We start from the raw sequence: 17,906 nt of genomic DNA on the forward strand, positions 1-17,906 counted from the left end.
ACACGCACACACACACACACACACACACACACACACACACACACACACACACACACACACACACACACACACACACACACACACACACACACACACACACACACACACACACACACACACACCTTGTGTCCTGACCAGTGATGCCGGTAACACTTAGGTTACTTAGGTAATTCGTAACTCGTTACTCTCAAATGACCACTTTTGTCAGTAACAAGTAATCTAACGCATTACTATTTCTAAACCAGTAATCAAATTGAAGTTACTGGTCCAAGTCACTGTGTGTTACTATTGCAGTGTCCAGCAGGACGACTTTCTTGTCTGCAAAGCCGCTTCATTATTAAACACAACTGGGTCGCTGCTCCAAACAAGCGCGCACACACACACACACACACACACACACACACACACACACACACACACACACACACACACACACACACACACACACACACACACACACACACACACACACACACACACACACACACACACACACACACACAGGCAATTTCAGCCAATCACAGGCCAACTCGCTCTAACAGCAGACACTAAAGAATGGGAACTAACTAGTCCAGGTATCGTCTCTAAATCGTCCAGGTATCGTCTCTATATCGTCCAGGTATCGTCTCTATATTGTCCAGGTATCGTCTCTACATCGTCCAGGTATCGTCTCTACATCGTCCAGGTATCGTCTCTATATCGTCCAGGTATCGTCTCTATATCGTCCAGGTATCGTCTCTAAATCATCCAGGTATCGTCTCTATATCGTCCAGGTATCGTCTCTACATCGTCCAGGTATCGTCGCTACATCGTCCAGGTATCGTCTCTACATCGTCCAGGTATCGTCCAGGTATCGTCTCTATATCGTCCAGGTATCGTCTCTATATCGTCCAGGTATCGTCTCTACATCGTCCAGGTATCGTCTCTACATCGTCCAGGTATCGTCCAGGTATCGTCTCTAAATCGTCCAGGTATCGTCTCTATATCGTCCAGGTATCGTCTCTACATCGTCCAGGTATCGTCTCTACATCGTCCAGGTATCGTCCAGGTATCGTCTCTAAATCGTCCAGGTATCGTCTCTACATCGTCCAGGTATCGTCTCTACATCGTCCAGGTATCGTCTCTAAATCGTCCAGGTATCGTCTCTACATCATCCAGGTATCGTCTCTATATCGTCCAGGTATCGTCTCTATATCGTCCAGGTATCGTCTCTAAATCGTCCAGGTATCGTCTCTATATCGTCCAGGTATCGTCTCTAAATCGTCCAGGTATCGTCTCTATATCGTCCAGGTATCGTCTCTATATCGTCCAGGTATCGTCTCTACATCGTCCAGGTATCGTCTCTACATCGTCCAGGTATCGTCTCTAAATCGTCCAGGTATCGTCTCTATATCGTCCAGGTATCGTCTCTACATCGTCCAGGTATCGTCTCTAAATCGTCCAGGTATCGTCTCTAAATCGTCCAGGTATCGTCTCTATATCGTCCAGGTATCGTCTCTATATCGTCCAGGTATCGTCTCTACATCGTCCAGGTATCGTCTCTACATCGTCCAGGTATCGTCCAGGTATCGTCCAGGTATCGTCTCTAAATCATCCAGGTATCGTCTCTAAATCGTCCAGGTATCGTCTCTAAATCGTCCAGGTATCGTCTCTATATCGTCCAGGTATCGTCTCTATATCGTCCAGGTATCGTCCCGCTGGTCTATTTTTAGTCTCTGCTGAACATCTCCAGCTGAGTTGTCATTACTGAAGCTGCTTCTTCCCTTTTTATATTATTTACATTTCAGCTTTTTCCATCATTTTGTCATTTCACTTTTTCACCATCAAATCAAGCTGCTGCATTTTTCTCGCCCCTGAAGATGAAACGTTTCCAGAGCGACACTGCTCCATCCTAACGTGGGAGTTTGTTTTATTGTGTGGGAGCAGATGAAAGGAATCAGAGGAATGAGGAGAGAAACCAGGTCACTGGAGCTCCAAGTGGTGACGTAACACCGGCAGAAATAAAACACTTCACTCTGAAAACACTGAACGTTTCGCCTCATTAACCAGCCAGTCCCTGCAGCAAACATCTGGATCCTCAGGATCCTGAGACCAACTAAATAAGCTGAGAGCAGAAGAACATCGGAAACTCATCTTCATGGCCCGGCAGTGACTGTTTGTGATCTCAAGACCACGACAACAAACCTCGTTTTAACAGGGCGTCCCACAGGGTCCATGCTGGGTCCCCTTCGGTTCACCTTCTACCTCGTCTTCTATCAATACGCAACGTTTCTGTTAAAGAGCGGGGCCTCATTTATAAAGCTGCTTACACACAAAAACAGGTCCTGAAAGAATGCATACGTCACTTAACACGCAAAGTTTGGGATCTAAAAAAATAAACTGGTCTGGAGAATGTTGGTACCGGTACGACAACGTAGAACCTTGAGCAGCACATTGTGGAGACGGGGAACCTGATGGTGCTGATGGTGAGGTGGAGAACTGAACCAGATTCATCTCATACATTTGATATCATCAAATATCAGACTTATTGATCCACGTGATCATAAAGAGCCGAGCTGCAGAGTTCTAGATGGTTCTTTAGTGGAACGTTACTGCTGAATCAGCAGAACCATGTTCATATGTCATAGTTTTATCTTCTAATGATCCAGAGCGGTGAGTAGACCTGATTGATTATCAACTGTGACAAAGTGAGTAACAATCAGTCTAATTTCAGAGTAAACACATAAATAGTGCAGTGGCAGTCGTGAGTAGAGCTGCAGTGTGGAGGCAGCGGTGTTCAGCGTACACTGACTGGCTGTCGATGGAGACGTCCATTCTGTTCCAGCTGCTTTTATTAGGGTTTACAGCTATGAGGTACAAATACATTAAACTGCAGTGGCGGGCGTCAGGGCCTGAAGGCTTCTCTGCAGGCAGAAGAAAAAGATCTGAATCACAGGCTGATGTTCATTATATTTTGTCCATGAATACTTCTTAAATAAATGCAAATGGTCTGTCCGCTTCCTCTGGTAGCTTCTCCCACGGCTGCGCTGCTTCCAGACTGAACTTCCATATTAAAGCTTTTAACCAATCACATTTCAGCCATCAGCTGTTACCGGGTAAAGAAATCTGCTTGAGGCCTTCACTTCACAATTCTGCAGGCGTCTGCAGTGTAAAACAAGTGTCGGTCACGCTGCTGCTTCAACCAATCAGATTTTGATATGACCTTCTCGCCGGCCTTGGGTGACGTCAGCGTATTCAAGCCCTCTGATTGGATGGTCAGAGAGTTCACTCTCCAGCTAGCTGACTGCATCTGGAGCAGCTGCACGAACAAAAATATAGTTGTTGATTTAATAGTGGTTTTATCAGCCTACAATGACTAATGGAGAAGATAAAGACATCTGGCTGCAGATTTACTGTCAAAACTATTTTCAAGACGGACCTTTCCAAGACGTCATTGAATGCACCGCGGCACGGAGGTCCCCTGTGCAATTTACTTGTGCTCACTACAAACTCCATGGCAGGATTCAGAATTATATTGTTTTCCATTATCTTATTTTCAAGACCACGAAGAGCATGGGTTTGTCTCCCTCCTCGATCCTCAGAAGTTTCGGGAAAAGCAGACGCTTTGTTATGCAGCTGCAGCAGAAGGAGAGACGTGAACAGGGATTTTTTTTTCATTCGTAAATGTATTTATTCTGGCTACACGAGTATCTATCTGTGATACAAAGGCTTTGAATACTGCATTTCTGCATGGTAACATGGTTTTTGTAGCCATACAAAAGTTATTGAGGGTGGATTGACTCAGACCAGCACCAGTGAAGGCCTGGCTCTGAAATGCACGGCCCACCACTGCTAAACTGAATGTACACGGTAACAATTAAAGTGAGTCTCTGGGAAAGTCTCATGCAAAAAAACTGCAATTGAGATGTATTACCAATGGGTTACGTGTAAAATAAAGAAATTAAAAATTAAATTTTTCTTATTTTATTATTATACATACATGATACATAATACAGTATAGTTTATTTTTACGTTATAGCTGTAAATCCTGATAAAAGCCGCTCGAGGTACGGTCATGCGCTCAGGATGCTCTGCTGCTGCAGACAGACGAGCTCCCCCACCCACCTCCACCTCCTCCTCCACCTCTAGTGACTGAGGACAAAACACAAAGTCCACTGAGCCTCTTCACCGTCCCTGTTCAAATATCTATTTCATACATTTAAACAGATAAAACTGAACTTTATCAGTCTGCTGGTCTCCACCTAAATGTCTCCTTCCTCTACGACACTCTGACACACGGTGGAGTCACTACCATGGAGGCTGTTTTAGGTCCAGCGGTGTGCTGGGGTGCTGTCCCCCATGATGTCACTCTCCTCCATGATGTCACTCTCCTCTATGATGTCACTCTCCCCCATGATGTCACTCTCCCCCATGATGTCACTCTCCCCCATGATGTCACTCTCCCCCATGATGTCACTCTCCTCTATGATGTCACTCTCCTCTATGATGTCACTCTCCCCCATGATGTCACTCTCCTCTATGATGTCACTCTCCCCCATGATGTCACTCTCCTCTATGATGTCACTCTCCTCCATGATGTCACTCTCCCCCATGATGTCACTCTCCTCTGTCCTCCACCTTCAGATCAGCTTCTTCTCCTCCACCTCTATAGTCACTGATCTCTCGGTGACGACGAGCTGCCGATCGCTTGTTTTTCTTTTATTAGTGATTCCACTACTGTGACACCAAATAATATCCTTTTCCTGACCTCCACCTCCTCCATCACTATTTCTCTCTCAGTAAAATTCCTTTTCTTCGTCTTTTCTGTCAGGATTCAGCATCAAATGCCGGCGATCAACAGGCTGAATGAGATGTAAAAATATTGACAAGGTACTTTGCGTTGAGCATTGATGGTAGAAAGTGGCGTGTTGAGGGACATGAGCTGTGAAACCTTCCAGGTGGATTGAGATCTATAAAAGGAAAGAGCATGCAGAGGTGCGTACGCACGGTTTTATAGATCCGCACGCCATTTTCTGCTTTTGGGTGCATGTTCATTTTTAGTTGAAATACTACAAGGTTTTATAAAGGAGGCTCCAGAACAGAAACCAGAACCACATCTAGACCTGAGTCCCTCTCAGACCAAAACCCCACCTGGACCAGAACCCCACCCGGACCTGATCCACTGGGGAGAAGTACTGAGTCAATGACTAATACCAAAGTTTTTTACACGTTCAGGGTATTTCTGTGCAGGTTGGACTTTTCTTCACGTACGATGGAAACAAACTAATGTTTGTCAGTTTTCAGGCTTTTTATAAATCTTTTTGGTCATTTTCATTAGATTTTGGTAGAATGAACCTCACTGACTGCAGCTGCTCTGCGTTCAGAGGGCTGATAGCAGGGCAGGAGGAGGGGGGGTGAGGGGGAGGCGTCCCGGGGTGTTTGGGGTCAGCGCTGTTTGGAGCTCCTCTCCTTTGTTGGAATCCGTTGGAGTGTGAAAAACAGGGTCAGGCCTGTTCTGCGTGTCTCCGGAGAGTCGTCACCTTTTCGAGGTCCGACGGTTCGAGACGCTCCAGAAGGTTCCACCTGCTGCTGACTGACTGTTAGCATTAGCATCAACAGTTACCATTTCTCTGAACTCCTGTTCACCGGAGGAGCCTCAGTAGCCTGACCGAGTCGTCCACTGGAACTAGCATTAGAAATAGGATCACCAGTTAATCTTCCTTTAAACCTGTTTACTGGAGGAGCCTCAGAACCCTCAACAAGTTGTCCACTTGAACTAGCATTAACATGAGCACTTGTATAGTGAATGAGGGAAAACCAGGTTCAATTGAGAGCAGAAGGTACGACAAGGAAAAGGGAAAAAACTACAATACCAGAACAAAAAGAAGTGTGTAAAATATTGTTCAATCGTCATCAAATGAAAGAAAAGCTGATTTAAAGTGCTGGTGAGTAGCAGTACCGTCACCCGGGCTGCTCACCATGTGATAATTACTTTGGTCATTTAGTCGTAACATGAGACAGTTTGCTGACTTCCTGCATCATTTCCAATCCCTAAATCACCGTCACCAAACACTTCAGCTGCCCGTCAACATTTGTCCTGGAGACACGACGGAGAGCCAGGTCATTCAAGTCAATCATCCATGTCAGCGGAGGTGATGGTGGAGTAGCAGGCATTTGATTTGATGGCATCCAGAAGAGACTTGGCTTTGGGATGTAGGTGCTAGGACCGGCTCGGTTCATCCAGCACGGCGAGAAGTTCTGGTTTGTATTGTATCTGAAGGAATTCTTATTGTTTGGGTCACAATGGACTGTCTCTCTGGGCCTGAATATGTTTAAAAACTCACCTTTATGTATTTCATCGGTTTCAGAGTGGGCGGGGCTAAATGGCTCCACAGCGCCACCTTTAACCAATGAAAAATACTTGTAAAATCCATGGTTTGACCTTGGAGGATGACATTTAGTCCACATTTTCATTGCACTCCGACGTGCACCATACCTCGGCCTGCACCACGTTCCCTTGATTAGGGACCAAGCCCAGAAGAGGAGGGCGAGCCTGGAGGCAAGGACCCGATTGTATTTGTAGTATTTTTTCTTCTTCTGTTCGTTTCTTCAGGAAGCGCAATGCAAGTAGCCTGTGTGTTATCAGATGCAAGTTGACAAAGTTAACAAATTGCATCAGATCCCGGCCTTCATCAAAACCACATGATGACTCCCAGTCGGACTGCCACCTGAGGGGGTGGCTTTGGCCAAATTTGCCATGGCACAGGAAGGGCAAAGTAAACAGCCTGAACATAGTCAGATTCACCTCAAACTTGATATGTTGCATCAGTCTTTCCCTCATCGCAGGCGTACAACAGGTACGACCATCAGCCAGGGAGCCACCGACTGGAAAACGATAGTGGAGGGCAAATAACTTGGACATGCTCCATTCAGCCTCAAAGTTCACATGTTGCATCAGAGTCCAGTCCACATCACAGCGTGCACATGGCCATGCAACAAACTTTAATATTCACCATCAAACAGGAAGAATACAGTAAATACTGTCAACATTGTTCACTCGGGCTTAAACTTTACAAGTTGCATTAGAATCCAGATCTGATCAGAACCATATGACAATAACAATCATCGGCCATCGCGCTTAAAAGAGGAAGTGTGGTGTACATGCTCGGATCTGGCTGAACCTCTACACGTTGCATTAGAATCCACATCTGATCACAGCAATAAGACGGTTACAATGATCGGGCATAAGGCCACCTGCTGGGAACAGGGCCATGCCTGGGCCGACCCTGACAGGCCAGAGTGTGAGTCCCAGACTGAGGCTGCTTGCAGCTTGGAGTAATGGATGGTTTGTTTGAAAACATATTGACTTTGGTGTGATTGATTTGGGAAACTGCAGGTTGGATATGAGTGGAAAAGAATAATAATGCTTTTGTTTTGGTGTGTTGGTTTATTTTCTGTCCAGAAGTAAGACCTTTTACGGGAAGTACATTTAAATCGGGCTTTTGGGAGAGTCATTTTATAGGCTGCATGTTTGCACATTTTCACTAAATATGCAACCTTCCACAAGGTGGCGGTCTAACTTTGGCCAGCAGGAATGTAAGGATAATGGCTCATACTGAAAGGTTAGTGTCACGGCTCATTTAAAGTCACTGTTTGTTGTATGTCTTTCCTGGACATTGCATGGACATCCTGCCTGGATGTCCATGCAATGTAGAAACAAGACCTCTGGATGATGTGACACAATGAAAAATAAAAAAGAATTGTGACCACAACCTGGAATTGAACCCAAACCTCTTTCATGATAGGCAAGACTCCTATCCGCTGGACCAACAACACACTCTAGATCATTTTAATTATGATGGTAATTTTGTAAGCATATCACTTATAGCTTAAACAAGTATTTGACTCGACCAACAGTGTACCCCAGCTAACATTGATTCATACAATACTTTTTAAGCTTGTCATATATAAGTGACATGCTTTCAAAGTTATTGTAAGAATCAATGTGATCGAGAGTGTTGATTCTGACTCCCCTGAAGACGTCTTCTGGAGGAATGGACATGACGTCTTAAAGATGGGATTTATACCACTGTTGCTCAGTGGGTCCAGTCTCTCAGGTGTTCCAGGTCAACCAGACATTCCAGTCTCTCAGGTGTTCCAGGTCAACCAGACATTCCAGTCTCTCAGGTGTTCCAGGTCAACCAGACATTCCAGTCTCTCAGGTGTTCCAGGTCAACCAGACATTCCAGTCCAGTTCTCAGTAAAGCTCAAGGAGTTGTGATTCATAAACCATCCAACTCCCACATGTCTCATGGCCAAACGTTAGTTGCTTTAGTTAATGGTGACGTTCACTTGTTTCCTCCTGAATATTTCCGCTCCACATTTTGCTGACTCCCTTTTCAAAGAAGATATTGATTTACTGCCGAACCCTCCTGACACACGTATCACCATTACTGGTGGAGACTTTGACTGGGTGCTGGAGAGTTTCTAGAAGGTCTTCTCATTAAACCATCCACCCTCCTCTTCCTCCCCAACGACCCTCGTCTTCCTCCCCAACCATCCGCCTCTTCCTCCCCAACCATCCGCCTCTTCCTCCCCAACCACCCTCGTCTTCCTCCCCAACCTCGCTGTGAAAGAATCGTACTGAATCCAGTGGCTATCTGGAGGCTGCAGAACGAGCCCCGGGCTGGATTTGAACCAGGAGCCTATCTACAGGGCAGGCTGGATGCACCACTGTGGCACCCAAACCCCTAAAACCTTAAAGGGAGAGTCACGCTAACAGATCACAACAACTTCTCCTTTTCTTCTTCTCACTTTTTTTGGTATTTGAATAAAAAAACACATCTGCCAAAGTTTGAAACTCTTCCTGAAGGAAAAACAATTGTAACATGTTAGTGGAGGAAGATGCTCTATAATCTGGGTGGAGAACTGTTTTGTGAATTGTTTCTCAGACTAAAGAGCATCTTTCTCCTCTAACATCCAGATTATAGAGCATCTTCCCCTCTCAGCTCAGCTAATGCTAATGCTAACACTACTACTATAAAACTGTCAGCATTTTTAAGAAAGGACATTACAATGACCTTCAGCAGGTAACTGAGTACTTTTTCTGTGCAGTAAATAGAAGAGTAATGCCTTTACTCTGGACTTGCACATTAGTGGAGAGAAACAGGAGGTGTCACGTTTCAGCCCTGGACTCTGGACATGACCTGATGCAGCTTCAGTCAACTTCTCAACCCACCTCTCACTCTCAGTTACTCTCAGGCCCTGTTTCCACCACAACGTTTCACCTGACAACACCTCATCCGTTAAAAAAAGGAGAGTGTTTCCACTGCAGCAGCGGACACACAGACAACGATGTAGTTAGTCTGCCGGGCCACTGGAGGGCGCTGTGGCTTCATTTTGTAATGAAACTACACAGACGTGTGCAGAGAACCAAACACTATAAAGGTGAAGAAAATGGAGAGAACCTGACATCCTAGTGGACTGATGAGGAACCGGATGATATCAGGGAGAGTCTCAACTATTAAACTACTGATCTGGAGTACGGGGCGTACCGCTACGGGTCGTACCGCTACGGGTCGTACCGCTACGGGGCGTACCGCTACGGGTCGTACCACTACGGGTCGTACCGCTACGGGTCGTACCGCTACGGGTCGTACCGCTACGGGTCGGCCATGTTTGTTTACAGCTGGATGAGCAGAAGGGGGGGGGGGGGGGGGGCAGTAACAGGCTCTGTAGCCTCCATCAGTCTCTGCAGGAGGGAATAGAGACCGTGAAAGAATCTTTCCACTTTGGGAGCCGGATTATAAACTTCAGGACTCAGTGGATCAGAACACTGGTGTCGTGGTATCGGACCCCCCAAAGTGAAGAAAGTTTTGCGGGGCCTTAGTTACCCTCAGTCACTCTGCTACTCTGTTACAGTTACTCTCACACAGTTACTCTCCCTCTGTTACCCAGTTACTCTCACTCTCAGTTACTCTCACTCTCAGTTACCCAGTTACTCTCAGTTGTTCCCACCTCTTGCTCTGATCCTGAGGCCACACATGGTGGTGATGATGATGATGATGATGATGGAGATCCCCCCCCAACTAACACACACACACACACACACACACACACACCGCCCCGTTTGGGGATGCATTGAGATCATCATCAGGATTTCTGGATCAGGCCCCACGCGCGCGCGCGCATGCACACACACACACACACACACTCACACACACTAACGCACGCACGCACGCACACGCACACGCACGCTGCTCTGCACAAAGAGCTGAAATCGCTTCCAGCTGCTGCAGACTGAACGTCCCGGTGGAAAACACTGCGCTCGGCCGCGCGCACGCTGCTGCAGCCCTCTGACTCTGCTCATCCACTTTCACCTCCTCTCCCTCCTATTCCTGCTCCTCCTGCTGCTCCCAGTGGAGGAGCAGGAGGTGCAGCAGGATCAGCGGGGTGATGGCGCACGATGCGCCCCCGTGCGCATCTTCAGCGCGCACCGGCCCGGACAACAAAACCCCGTCACAAACCGAGAGAGGAAGAGGAGATGGAGGTGTAGGATGGATGGAGGAGGACGGAGGAGAAAGAGCAGGAGGTGCGGCAGCAGGAACTCACCAGTCGGTGTCGGACGTGTCGTCGATCACGGCCTGGTAGGCGGTGAGCAGCGCCAGCCGGTTCTTTCCGAGGTTCACGGCCATGATTCCTCCCTGCGAGCATCCAGACGCTGCTGATGGATAGAGGAGGAACGAGAGCTCGGGGAGGAGGGGGGAGAAGGGGGAGGAGCACCAGCAGGAGGAGCTGCTCCCTGCTGGCGACAGACTGGAGTCCGAGCCATAGACATCATAGAGGATAGACGCTGATTCCGTGCAGCGTCGCCGCCATATTGGATGGGGCATCTCGCTCTTGGATAGCACCAGTCAACGGGAAGGTGAACGCAGAACGAGCCACTTTGTACGTGTTTTGTTTAAAAAAACATGAATGAAAGCTCAAGAGAGTCGACCAGTGGACCGTCCCTCAGCCTTTCTCTGAAAGTGAACTGATTATTTTAACTAGAATTCTTCTGTGGAGTCTGCCTTTTTAGCTTCACTGTTAGAGACAATAGCTTTGCATCCTCCCATGTGTTTTCCTTCCATTTTGTTCCATGTAGTTTCACTGATACTCAAGAACAACAGCCTGTTGATGTGTAAACAAGGAAGTGACTGCAAACTGGAGCCTCAGAGAACAGAGTCATTGTGATTGGTGCAGAGTGTAAAACAGGAGGCGGTTCACAGAGACGGAAGGACAACCGCCTCTCTGATTCCAAAGTAAATGTTTGGGTAGAATCTCTCTCTTTTCCATCCTTACGTTGGGGGGGGGGGGGGGCGGCCGTGACCTGTGCAGCTGACCATGTTGTGAGAATGTCTTTGTTTAAATAAATAATTCTGTTAATTCGTAACTGTCTCAGATCTGTTGTTTCTTAAGCCAGCCACAGTTTTAGGAACATGCAGAATCTAGAGAAGTTAGAGAGAAAATTAAACTTAACAGAACCTCAGTCTGAACGTTTGAGTATTTGATATGTCGCATAAAGCTGTGAGCATCATGACTCTGCTCATATTTAAAGCTCTACCTAGTTTCTGCAACTCTTTTTAGACATACTCACGCATATACTTTTTACATGTTATAAATAAATAGATAGATTACGTATACACAACCACTTTTGCTGACACACACACACACACACACACACACACACACACACACACACACACACACACACACACTTTGAAAGCAGCAATGGACTGTGGGCCGACGCGCTGGGTTGGTCCCACAGGAAAAAAAAGTGCAAAAAGTCAACAAAAGTGGTTGTGTATACGTAATCAGCCCACAAAAATAAGAAGACATGTTACTGGTGTTTACACGTGTATAAGACAGAGCGAGAGCGAACACCAAATGATCTATCAATTAGTTTCTTAATTTATGCATTTATTAATATGCCACCTTCCTGTGGGCTCTCCACCTTCCTGTGGGCTCTCCACCTGCAGGAAGGTTCTTAATCAGTGCAATGTGATCTGGGTGACGGTGCTCAGACTGACACCCCCACGACCTGGAAACGGAGAAGAGGGAGAAGATGGATGGATGGATGGATAATATGCCATATCATGTCTTTGTGAAGAACCATAATACAAATTATTTCAGCATGAACGCACATACTTTTGGTGTGTGAAAGCTCGACGAGTGATGATTATTATAGTTGGACTACACCTTCCTCAGTAGAAATAAATGGACTTGAAGTGAAGGGTGCCCCATCCAAGATGGCGTCGCGCTGCAGCGTCAGCTCCCATAGGCAGCACCAGTTCATGAGGCATCTACCTATACTATGTCTATGGTCCGAGCAGTCCTCATGCCGGATGAAGCCACGCTGACATGGAGCCAGTTTTTACAAAAACAGATATTTCCCTTTTACGTTTTCAAAAAAACCTTTACCGTGAGGTTTTTGTGAAGCCTCTTTGTGATGTGAAACGGGGGGGGGGGGGGGGGGGGGGGGGGAGGGAGTGGCCATCCACATAGCAAAATACTTTTTGTTAGTTTCAATACTAACAAAAAGTGCAGGGATGGAACGGAGCGATACAGAGCAGTATGGCAAAGTGTAACCAGAGCCAAATCTGGTGCGTTTCCTCCACAGAAAGTAGGTTAAAATGTAGGCGGGGTTTAGAGCTCCGGAGATATGTGATGTTGTTTCAGTAATCTCAGCCGGGGCGACAGATCTGGACCTCATGAATCCTCTATTGTTGTTGTTTGCATGCTCTGCTTTGCACTAGTTGTTTAGTTCACTTTTTTTATTTTTTTCCGCAGCCACAGAGCTGCAGCTGCAGCTCGGTGTTGGTTCTTGCCTCGGTGACGTCGCTCCGGCTAAGTGCACAGGAGTGCACAGGAGTGCACTCCGGTGCCACAAAGCCGGTCGCGCCGCTGGATGTGACAGCCACAACGTCCGTCTTGGGGCAGAGATCGCGGACGCCATGCAAGGACAGACACCGGGGCTTGGAGCAGTCCGATGCTCAGATAAAGGCACCGCAGTTATCTCCGGATTTAGCAAATCCTTACCCCCGGCCAAATCGTTCCCTAGTATCAGAGCCACTCCATCGATTGGAAACTGTGTGCTGACTCCCAATACAACACGCCCCTTTACCAGATCAGAATCGAGGTACACACCATGTAAAGGTAAACCCACAAACTGCATGCTAAATCCCCGCACCAAAGTTGTTGTTTTTTTAACAACGTCTTTTTATTTTCAAATATAACCAATAAACAATATAATCACAGAACTTTTACATCAATTTGTCAATAACCCCAACTTCTAGAAGTGTCTCACCCTCCACGAGCCCTTGGCTCTGAGGATGCAGGACTGTTGGTAATCCCTAAAGTCCTTCAAAGTAAAAGAGGAGGCAGGAGTTTCAGCCACATGGCCCCTTAGATATGCCTTAGTGATTCCCATACAACAGAGGGTGACATTCCTGGTGTTTGATTAATGTCGAGAAACATTTTAATTTCAGCTGATATAAAAGCGGTGAACTCTTAGTCTGAAAGAAGTAAAGGGTTAAGTCGCCACAGACGACATGTGATTTGTGTATTTGGAATCTGCATTTTCATAATGACTGGGCCGTGATCAGAGATGACTATGGCTCCATATTGGCAGTCTTTTATAGTTTGAAGGATCCTTTTGTCTACAAAGAAGTAGTCAATACGTGAATATGTCCTATGGACAGAGGAAAAATAGGAATATGCTCTGGTAGTGGGGTTGCGAAATCGCCAGACATCTGCCACGCCATAGTTTTTTAGGAAGTGCTGAAAAGAGTGAGCTGATTTTGACAGGGATGCCCTCCTGGAAACACTCCGATCCATATGGGAAGAAAGTGTACAGTTGGTGTCACCACCAAGTACGAGGTAGTGTGTTGTCATATCTGGTAAACGAGAGAAAGGGTTTGTAAAGAATTTGGGATCATCCCAGTTTGGGGGAAATATGCATCACACCTGAAACCCAAGGACTGTAAAGTACAGTTACAAATATATTTAAAGAAAGAGGTGCAATGGAATAATTTGTGTTTGTAAAATGGTCCAGTTCACCCGGGGGTAATATACCAATGTAAATATACACCTAAGTTTTCTTGTAGGAGAAAATGAAAAAATGAGAAGTTATACATGCGTGAAATAACGTTTCAGGAGTCGAGATTCACTCGGTATCACAGAACAAGCAGGTCAGAACAGGGGCACTGTCCAGCCTCCATACCTGGAATTATGCTCGCCTTCACATACGTCACAGCCTTGCTCGGATCCGTAAACTCCACGGCTTCTCCTTTATAAGTGATTCTGAGGCGGGCTGGAAACATTAATCCATACAGGACTCCCTGTCGGTGGCGGAGGAGCTTTCTCACCTCCGTGAACGCGGCCCGAGCTTTGGCCACCCCCCGGAGGTAGTCAGGGAAGATGGTGAGCAGTTCTCCTGCAGTGGCCCGCGGGTGCGAGCGCGGCGCAGGACCTCGGTGCAGTCTTGGTAGTATTGAAGTTTAGCAACGATGGCGCTTTGTCCAACTGCAGCACCTCCGTTAGCAGCTCAGACACTGTCGCTGTGGCGCAGGAGTCAGGTGCTTCAGGGATGCTGATGATTCTTATATTGCACCTCCTCATTCTCCCTTCCATGTCCTCCCACTTATCTCCAAGTTTTGCCATCTCTATCTTCATATCACTCACTGTATTCTGGAGAGTGGCTACTTCCTCCGACCATGTTGGGAGCCCCCCCTCAACCTCTCTGATGTTCACCGTCATTTGGTCGATCTCGGATTTCAGCGCAGCGGTGTTGTTCATTATCTCCGTTTTCACTGCTTTCAGCTCGTTCTTAAGAAGATCTAAATCTTCAGCGAGGGCATTTTTCAGTTCGGACTTTATCAACGCTGAAATATCCGCTTTGAGTGAAAGAAGGATTTCTGACTTTAAGCTCGCTATTTCCATCTCTCCGGTATCCGCTGGGGGTGGGGTCTTCTCATCTGGACTCTTGGAAACACTCTGGTCCGAGGAGTTGCTGGGCCTCGTGCTGGCTGGGCCAGAACACTTATATTTCCACAAATTAGTCGCCATTTGTCCGTCCCCACTGAGGAAGCCTTCTTTGGAGTTATATTAACAAAGTTGTAGTTGCTGTATACACAGAAATACTCATTAAATATTGCTTTTAGTAGAGGTTCAACGGGAGTTCAAGCTAAATACGGCTTACTCCATCGCGGTCAATCCACGCCCCTCTCAAGCCACGCCCCCCGCACCAAAGTTTTTGAGTTAAGACGAGAATTCCGACAGCGCTAATACCCCCTCTAAGATCACTGATTGAGACGCTGCACTGTCACGCAGAATTGTTACCGGGACCTTGGGACATCCCTCCGACATTGCCACGAACCCTTCATAATAAAAGGCGCATACACATCAAGATTGGCTGTAACTGACGGAGGCTGAGAAGGCGAGGGCAGCTTGGTAGGAAATATTTCAGTTTTCATGAGATTAACAGCCTTGGGGATTTATTTTTCTTATTCAAAGCGAAGCACTGGTTCATTACATGTCCGCTCTTTTTACAATAATAACAAACCGGCTTCTCTTTAACAAACGCCCCATCCTGACTACCAAATTTCCCATCCCCCTGAGTTTTAGATTTCAATCAAGGCAGTATATGAAGCTCAGACAGGTGAGGTCGTGGCTGAAGAGGTTGAGGCAATAATAAAGGAATTTGGCATCTGGGAGAAAGTTGTGGCAGCAACAGTAGACAATGCTGCAAACATGAACGTGGCAATTTGTGAAGATTGGCTGCTTCGCGCATACTTTGAACCTTGCAGCGCAGGTGATCCATCAATCCAACACTGTCGCCACCTGGGCAGCGAGGGCGCAAATATGGTCAAGTGGATGAGGAAATCGCACATGACCAAAGTCATCCTATCTGAGAAGCAGCAACTTCTGAGTAAGTCCATTTTCAGAAACTTGTAGTTCTTTCCCCTCCATGGTGGACGACATCATTATGACGTCACTCAGTGAAAGTGCTGTCTGACTGCCACACCACCGTGATCACCTTTACTAACTCCTTTAGGAAGCCTCCTAACACCTTTCACTAACTCCTTTAGGAAGTCTCCTAACACCTTTACTAACTCCTTTAGGAAGCCTCCTAACACCTTTCACTAACTCCTTTAGGAAGCCTCCTAACACCTTTCCTTATCTCCTTTAGGAAGCCTCCTAACACCTTTCCTTAACTCTTTTAGGAAGTCTCCTAACACCTTTACTAACTCCTTTAGGAAGCCTCCTAACACCTTTACTAACTCCTTTAGGAAGCCTCCTAACACCTTTCACTAACTCCTTTAGGAAGCCTCCTAACACCTTTCCTTACCTCCTTTAGGAAGCCTCCTAACACCTTTCACTAACTCCTTTAGGAAGCCTCCTAACACCTTTCCTTACCTCCTTTAGGAAGTCTCCTAACACCTTTCACTAACTCCTTTAGGAAGCCTCCTAACACCTTTCCTTATCTCCTTTAGGAAGCCTCCTAACACCTTTCCTTAACTCTTTTAGGAAGCCTCCTAACACCTTTCCTTACCTCCTTTAGGAAGTCTCCTAACACCTTTACTAACTCCTTTAGGAAGCCTCCTAACACCTTTACTAACTCCTTTAGGAAGTCTCCTAACACCTTTACTAACTCCTTTAGGAAGCCTCCTAACACCTTTCACTAACTCCTTTAGGAAGCCTCCTAACACCTTTCCTTAACTCTTTTAGGAAGCCTCCTAACACCTTTCCTTAACCCCGTGACGTCATCAACAGGGTTAAAGTAAAGTCCATAGATAAGGAGATAGGAAGGAGTTTTCGGACGTACCTTAAGTATCAGTAAAACCACATGGTACAAAAGGGAGGGAAAAACACATGGGAGGATGCAATCCTAGGGTACGTCTGAAAAGACGGTATCCATTGGTTGTGACAGACTCTTCTGTCATTTGAGCTCCCTCTTGGAGCTTTTAGTGCACCCTCGCACTCTTCTACCCTTCTTGGGAAGGCTGCGGTTGAAGCAGAACCTTCTGCTTTTTAAGCTCCCTCTTAGAGCTTTTAGTGCACGCTGCACCAACTTTCACGTTCAGACTCAGCTGTATTCACTTGGCAAACTTCCAGCGGTATCTGCAAGCGTGCTTTTCCTTACAAGCTTTGGACAAACACATATGACAACAACACACTACAAACCATGAACTCTTTTTATCTCTTATCTTTTTTACCTCTCTCGAGACTTCCATGAGGAGACATGTGGTAGAAGGTAGCGAGGATAGAAGCTCTGAAAAAAACTAATTGAAATAGCACTAAACTAAGGAATAACTGGGGAAAAGCGATCAAATCTACGAAATAAGGCATCTTAGCGCGGGTGTTGGGCTGAAGATTCCAGTGAACTGTAGCATGTACTTTAGCTAGTATAGTAGTGTTCTATAAGTTGTTATTATTGAGCTAATCAGAAGTCTAGGTTCCGACTCTTGGAGAGATAGGACGGAAACTGAACACTACTTTTAAATGGTACCAGTGTTATTGATTATTTACAGTGGACACAAAACAATTAGACATGAGGACAAACATGGACAGGAATGGCCATTCAAATAAACAGAAATACATGAATACCAACAACAACAATGCGGGTTGAGTTCATTACTGGGATAGTTCAATTCATGGAGTTCAGTTCACGGATCCCGCAACTGTTCAGAAGTTCATACACGACAGTTCATACGGCCACACGGGTTGGGGATTTGTATAATAGTTCGTAGTGGGAATAATTTGGGTTATGGAGACGATGTGTATGGCATAGTGCAAAGGGGCCGCAGAGTAGCGAGGTGCGAGGCAAGGGGGTTTGGCCAAAGGCGCCTACCGGCCCGACCAGAGCAGGTGGAGTTCAGGAGTCGAGA

General features: G+C 46.4%; 1 protein-coding gene across 2 annotated transcripts in view; it reads right to left on the reverse strand.

The window, feature by feature from the left end:
- Positions 1 to 11,176, reverse strand: part of dbn1 (drebrin 1) — a 48,154-nt gene extending 36,978 nt beyond the window's left edge. The window contains exon 1 of one of the 2 annotated variants that reach the window (XM_080482506.1): positions 10,591 to 11,176. In XM_080482506.1, the coding sequence (XP_080338632.1) occupies positions 10,591 to 10,871 (281 nt within the window). In that variant the 5' untranslated portion in view covers positions 10,872 to 11,176. The remainder of the gene's footprint in view (positions 1 to 10,590) is intronic. The other variant, XM_080482505.1, reaches the window with a different exon arrangement.
- Positions 11,177 to 17,906: the final 6,730 nt, after the last annotated feature.

The sequence above is a fragment of the Lipophrys pholis genome (assembly GCF_963383615.2).
Source record: "Lipophrys pholis genome assembly, chromosome: 16".
NCBI lineage: Eukaryota > Metazoa > Chordata > Actinopteri > Blenniiformes > Blenniidae > Lipophrys > Lipophrys pholis.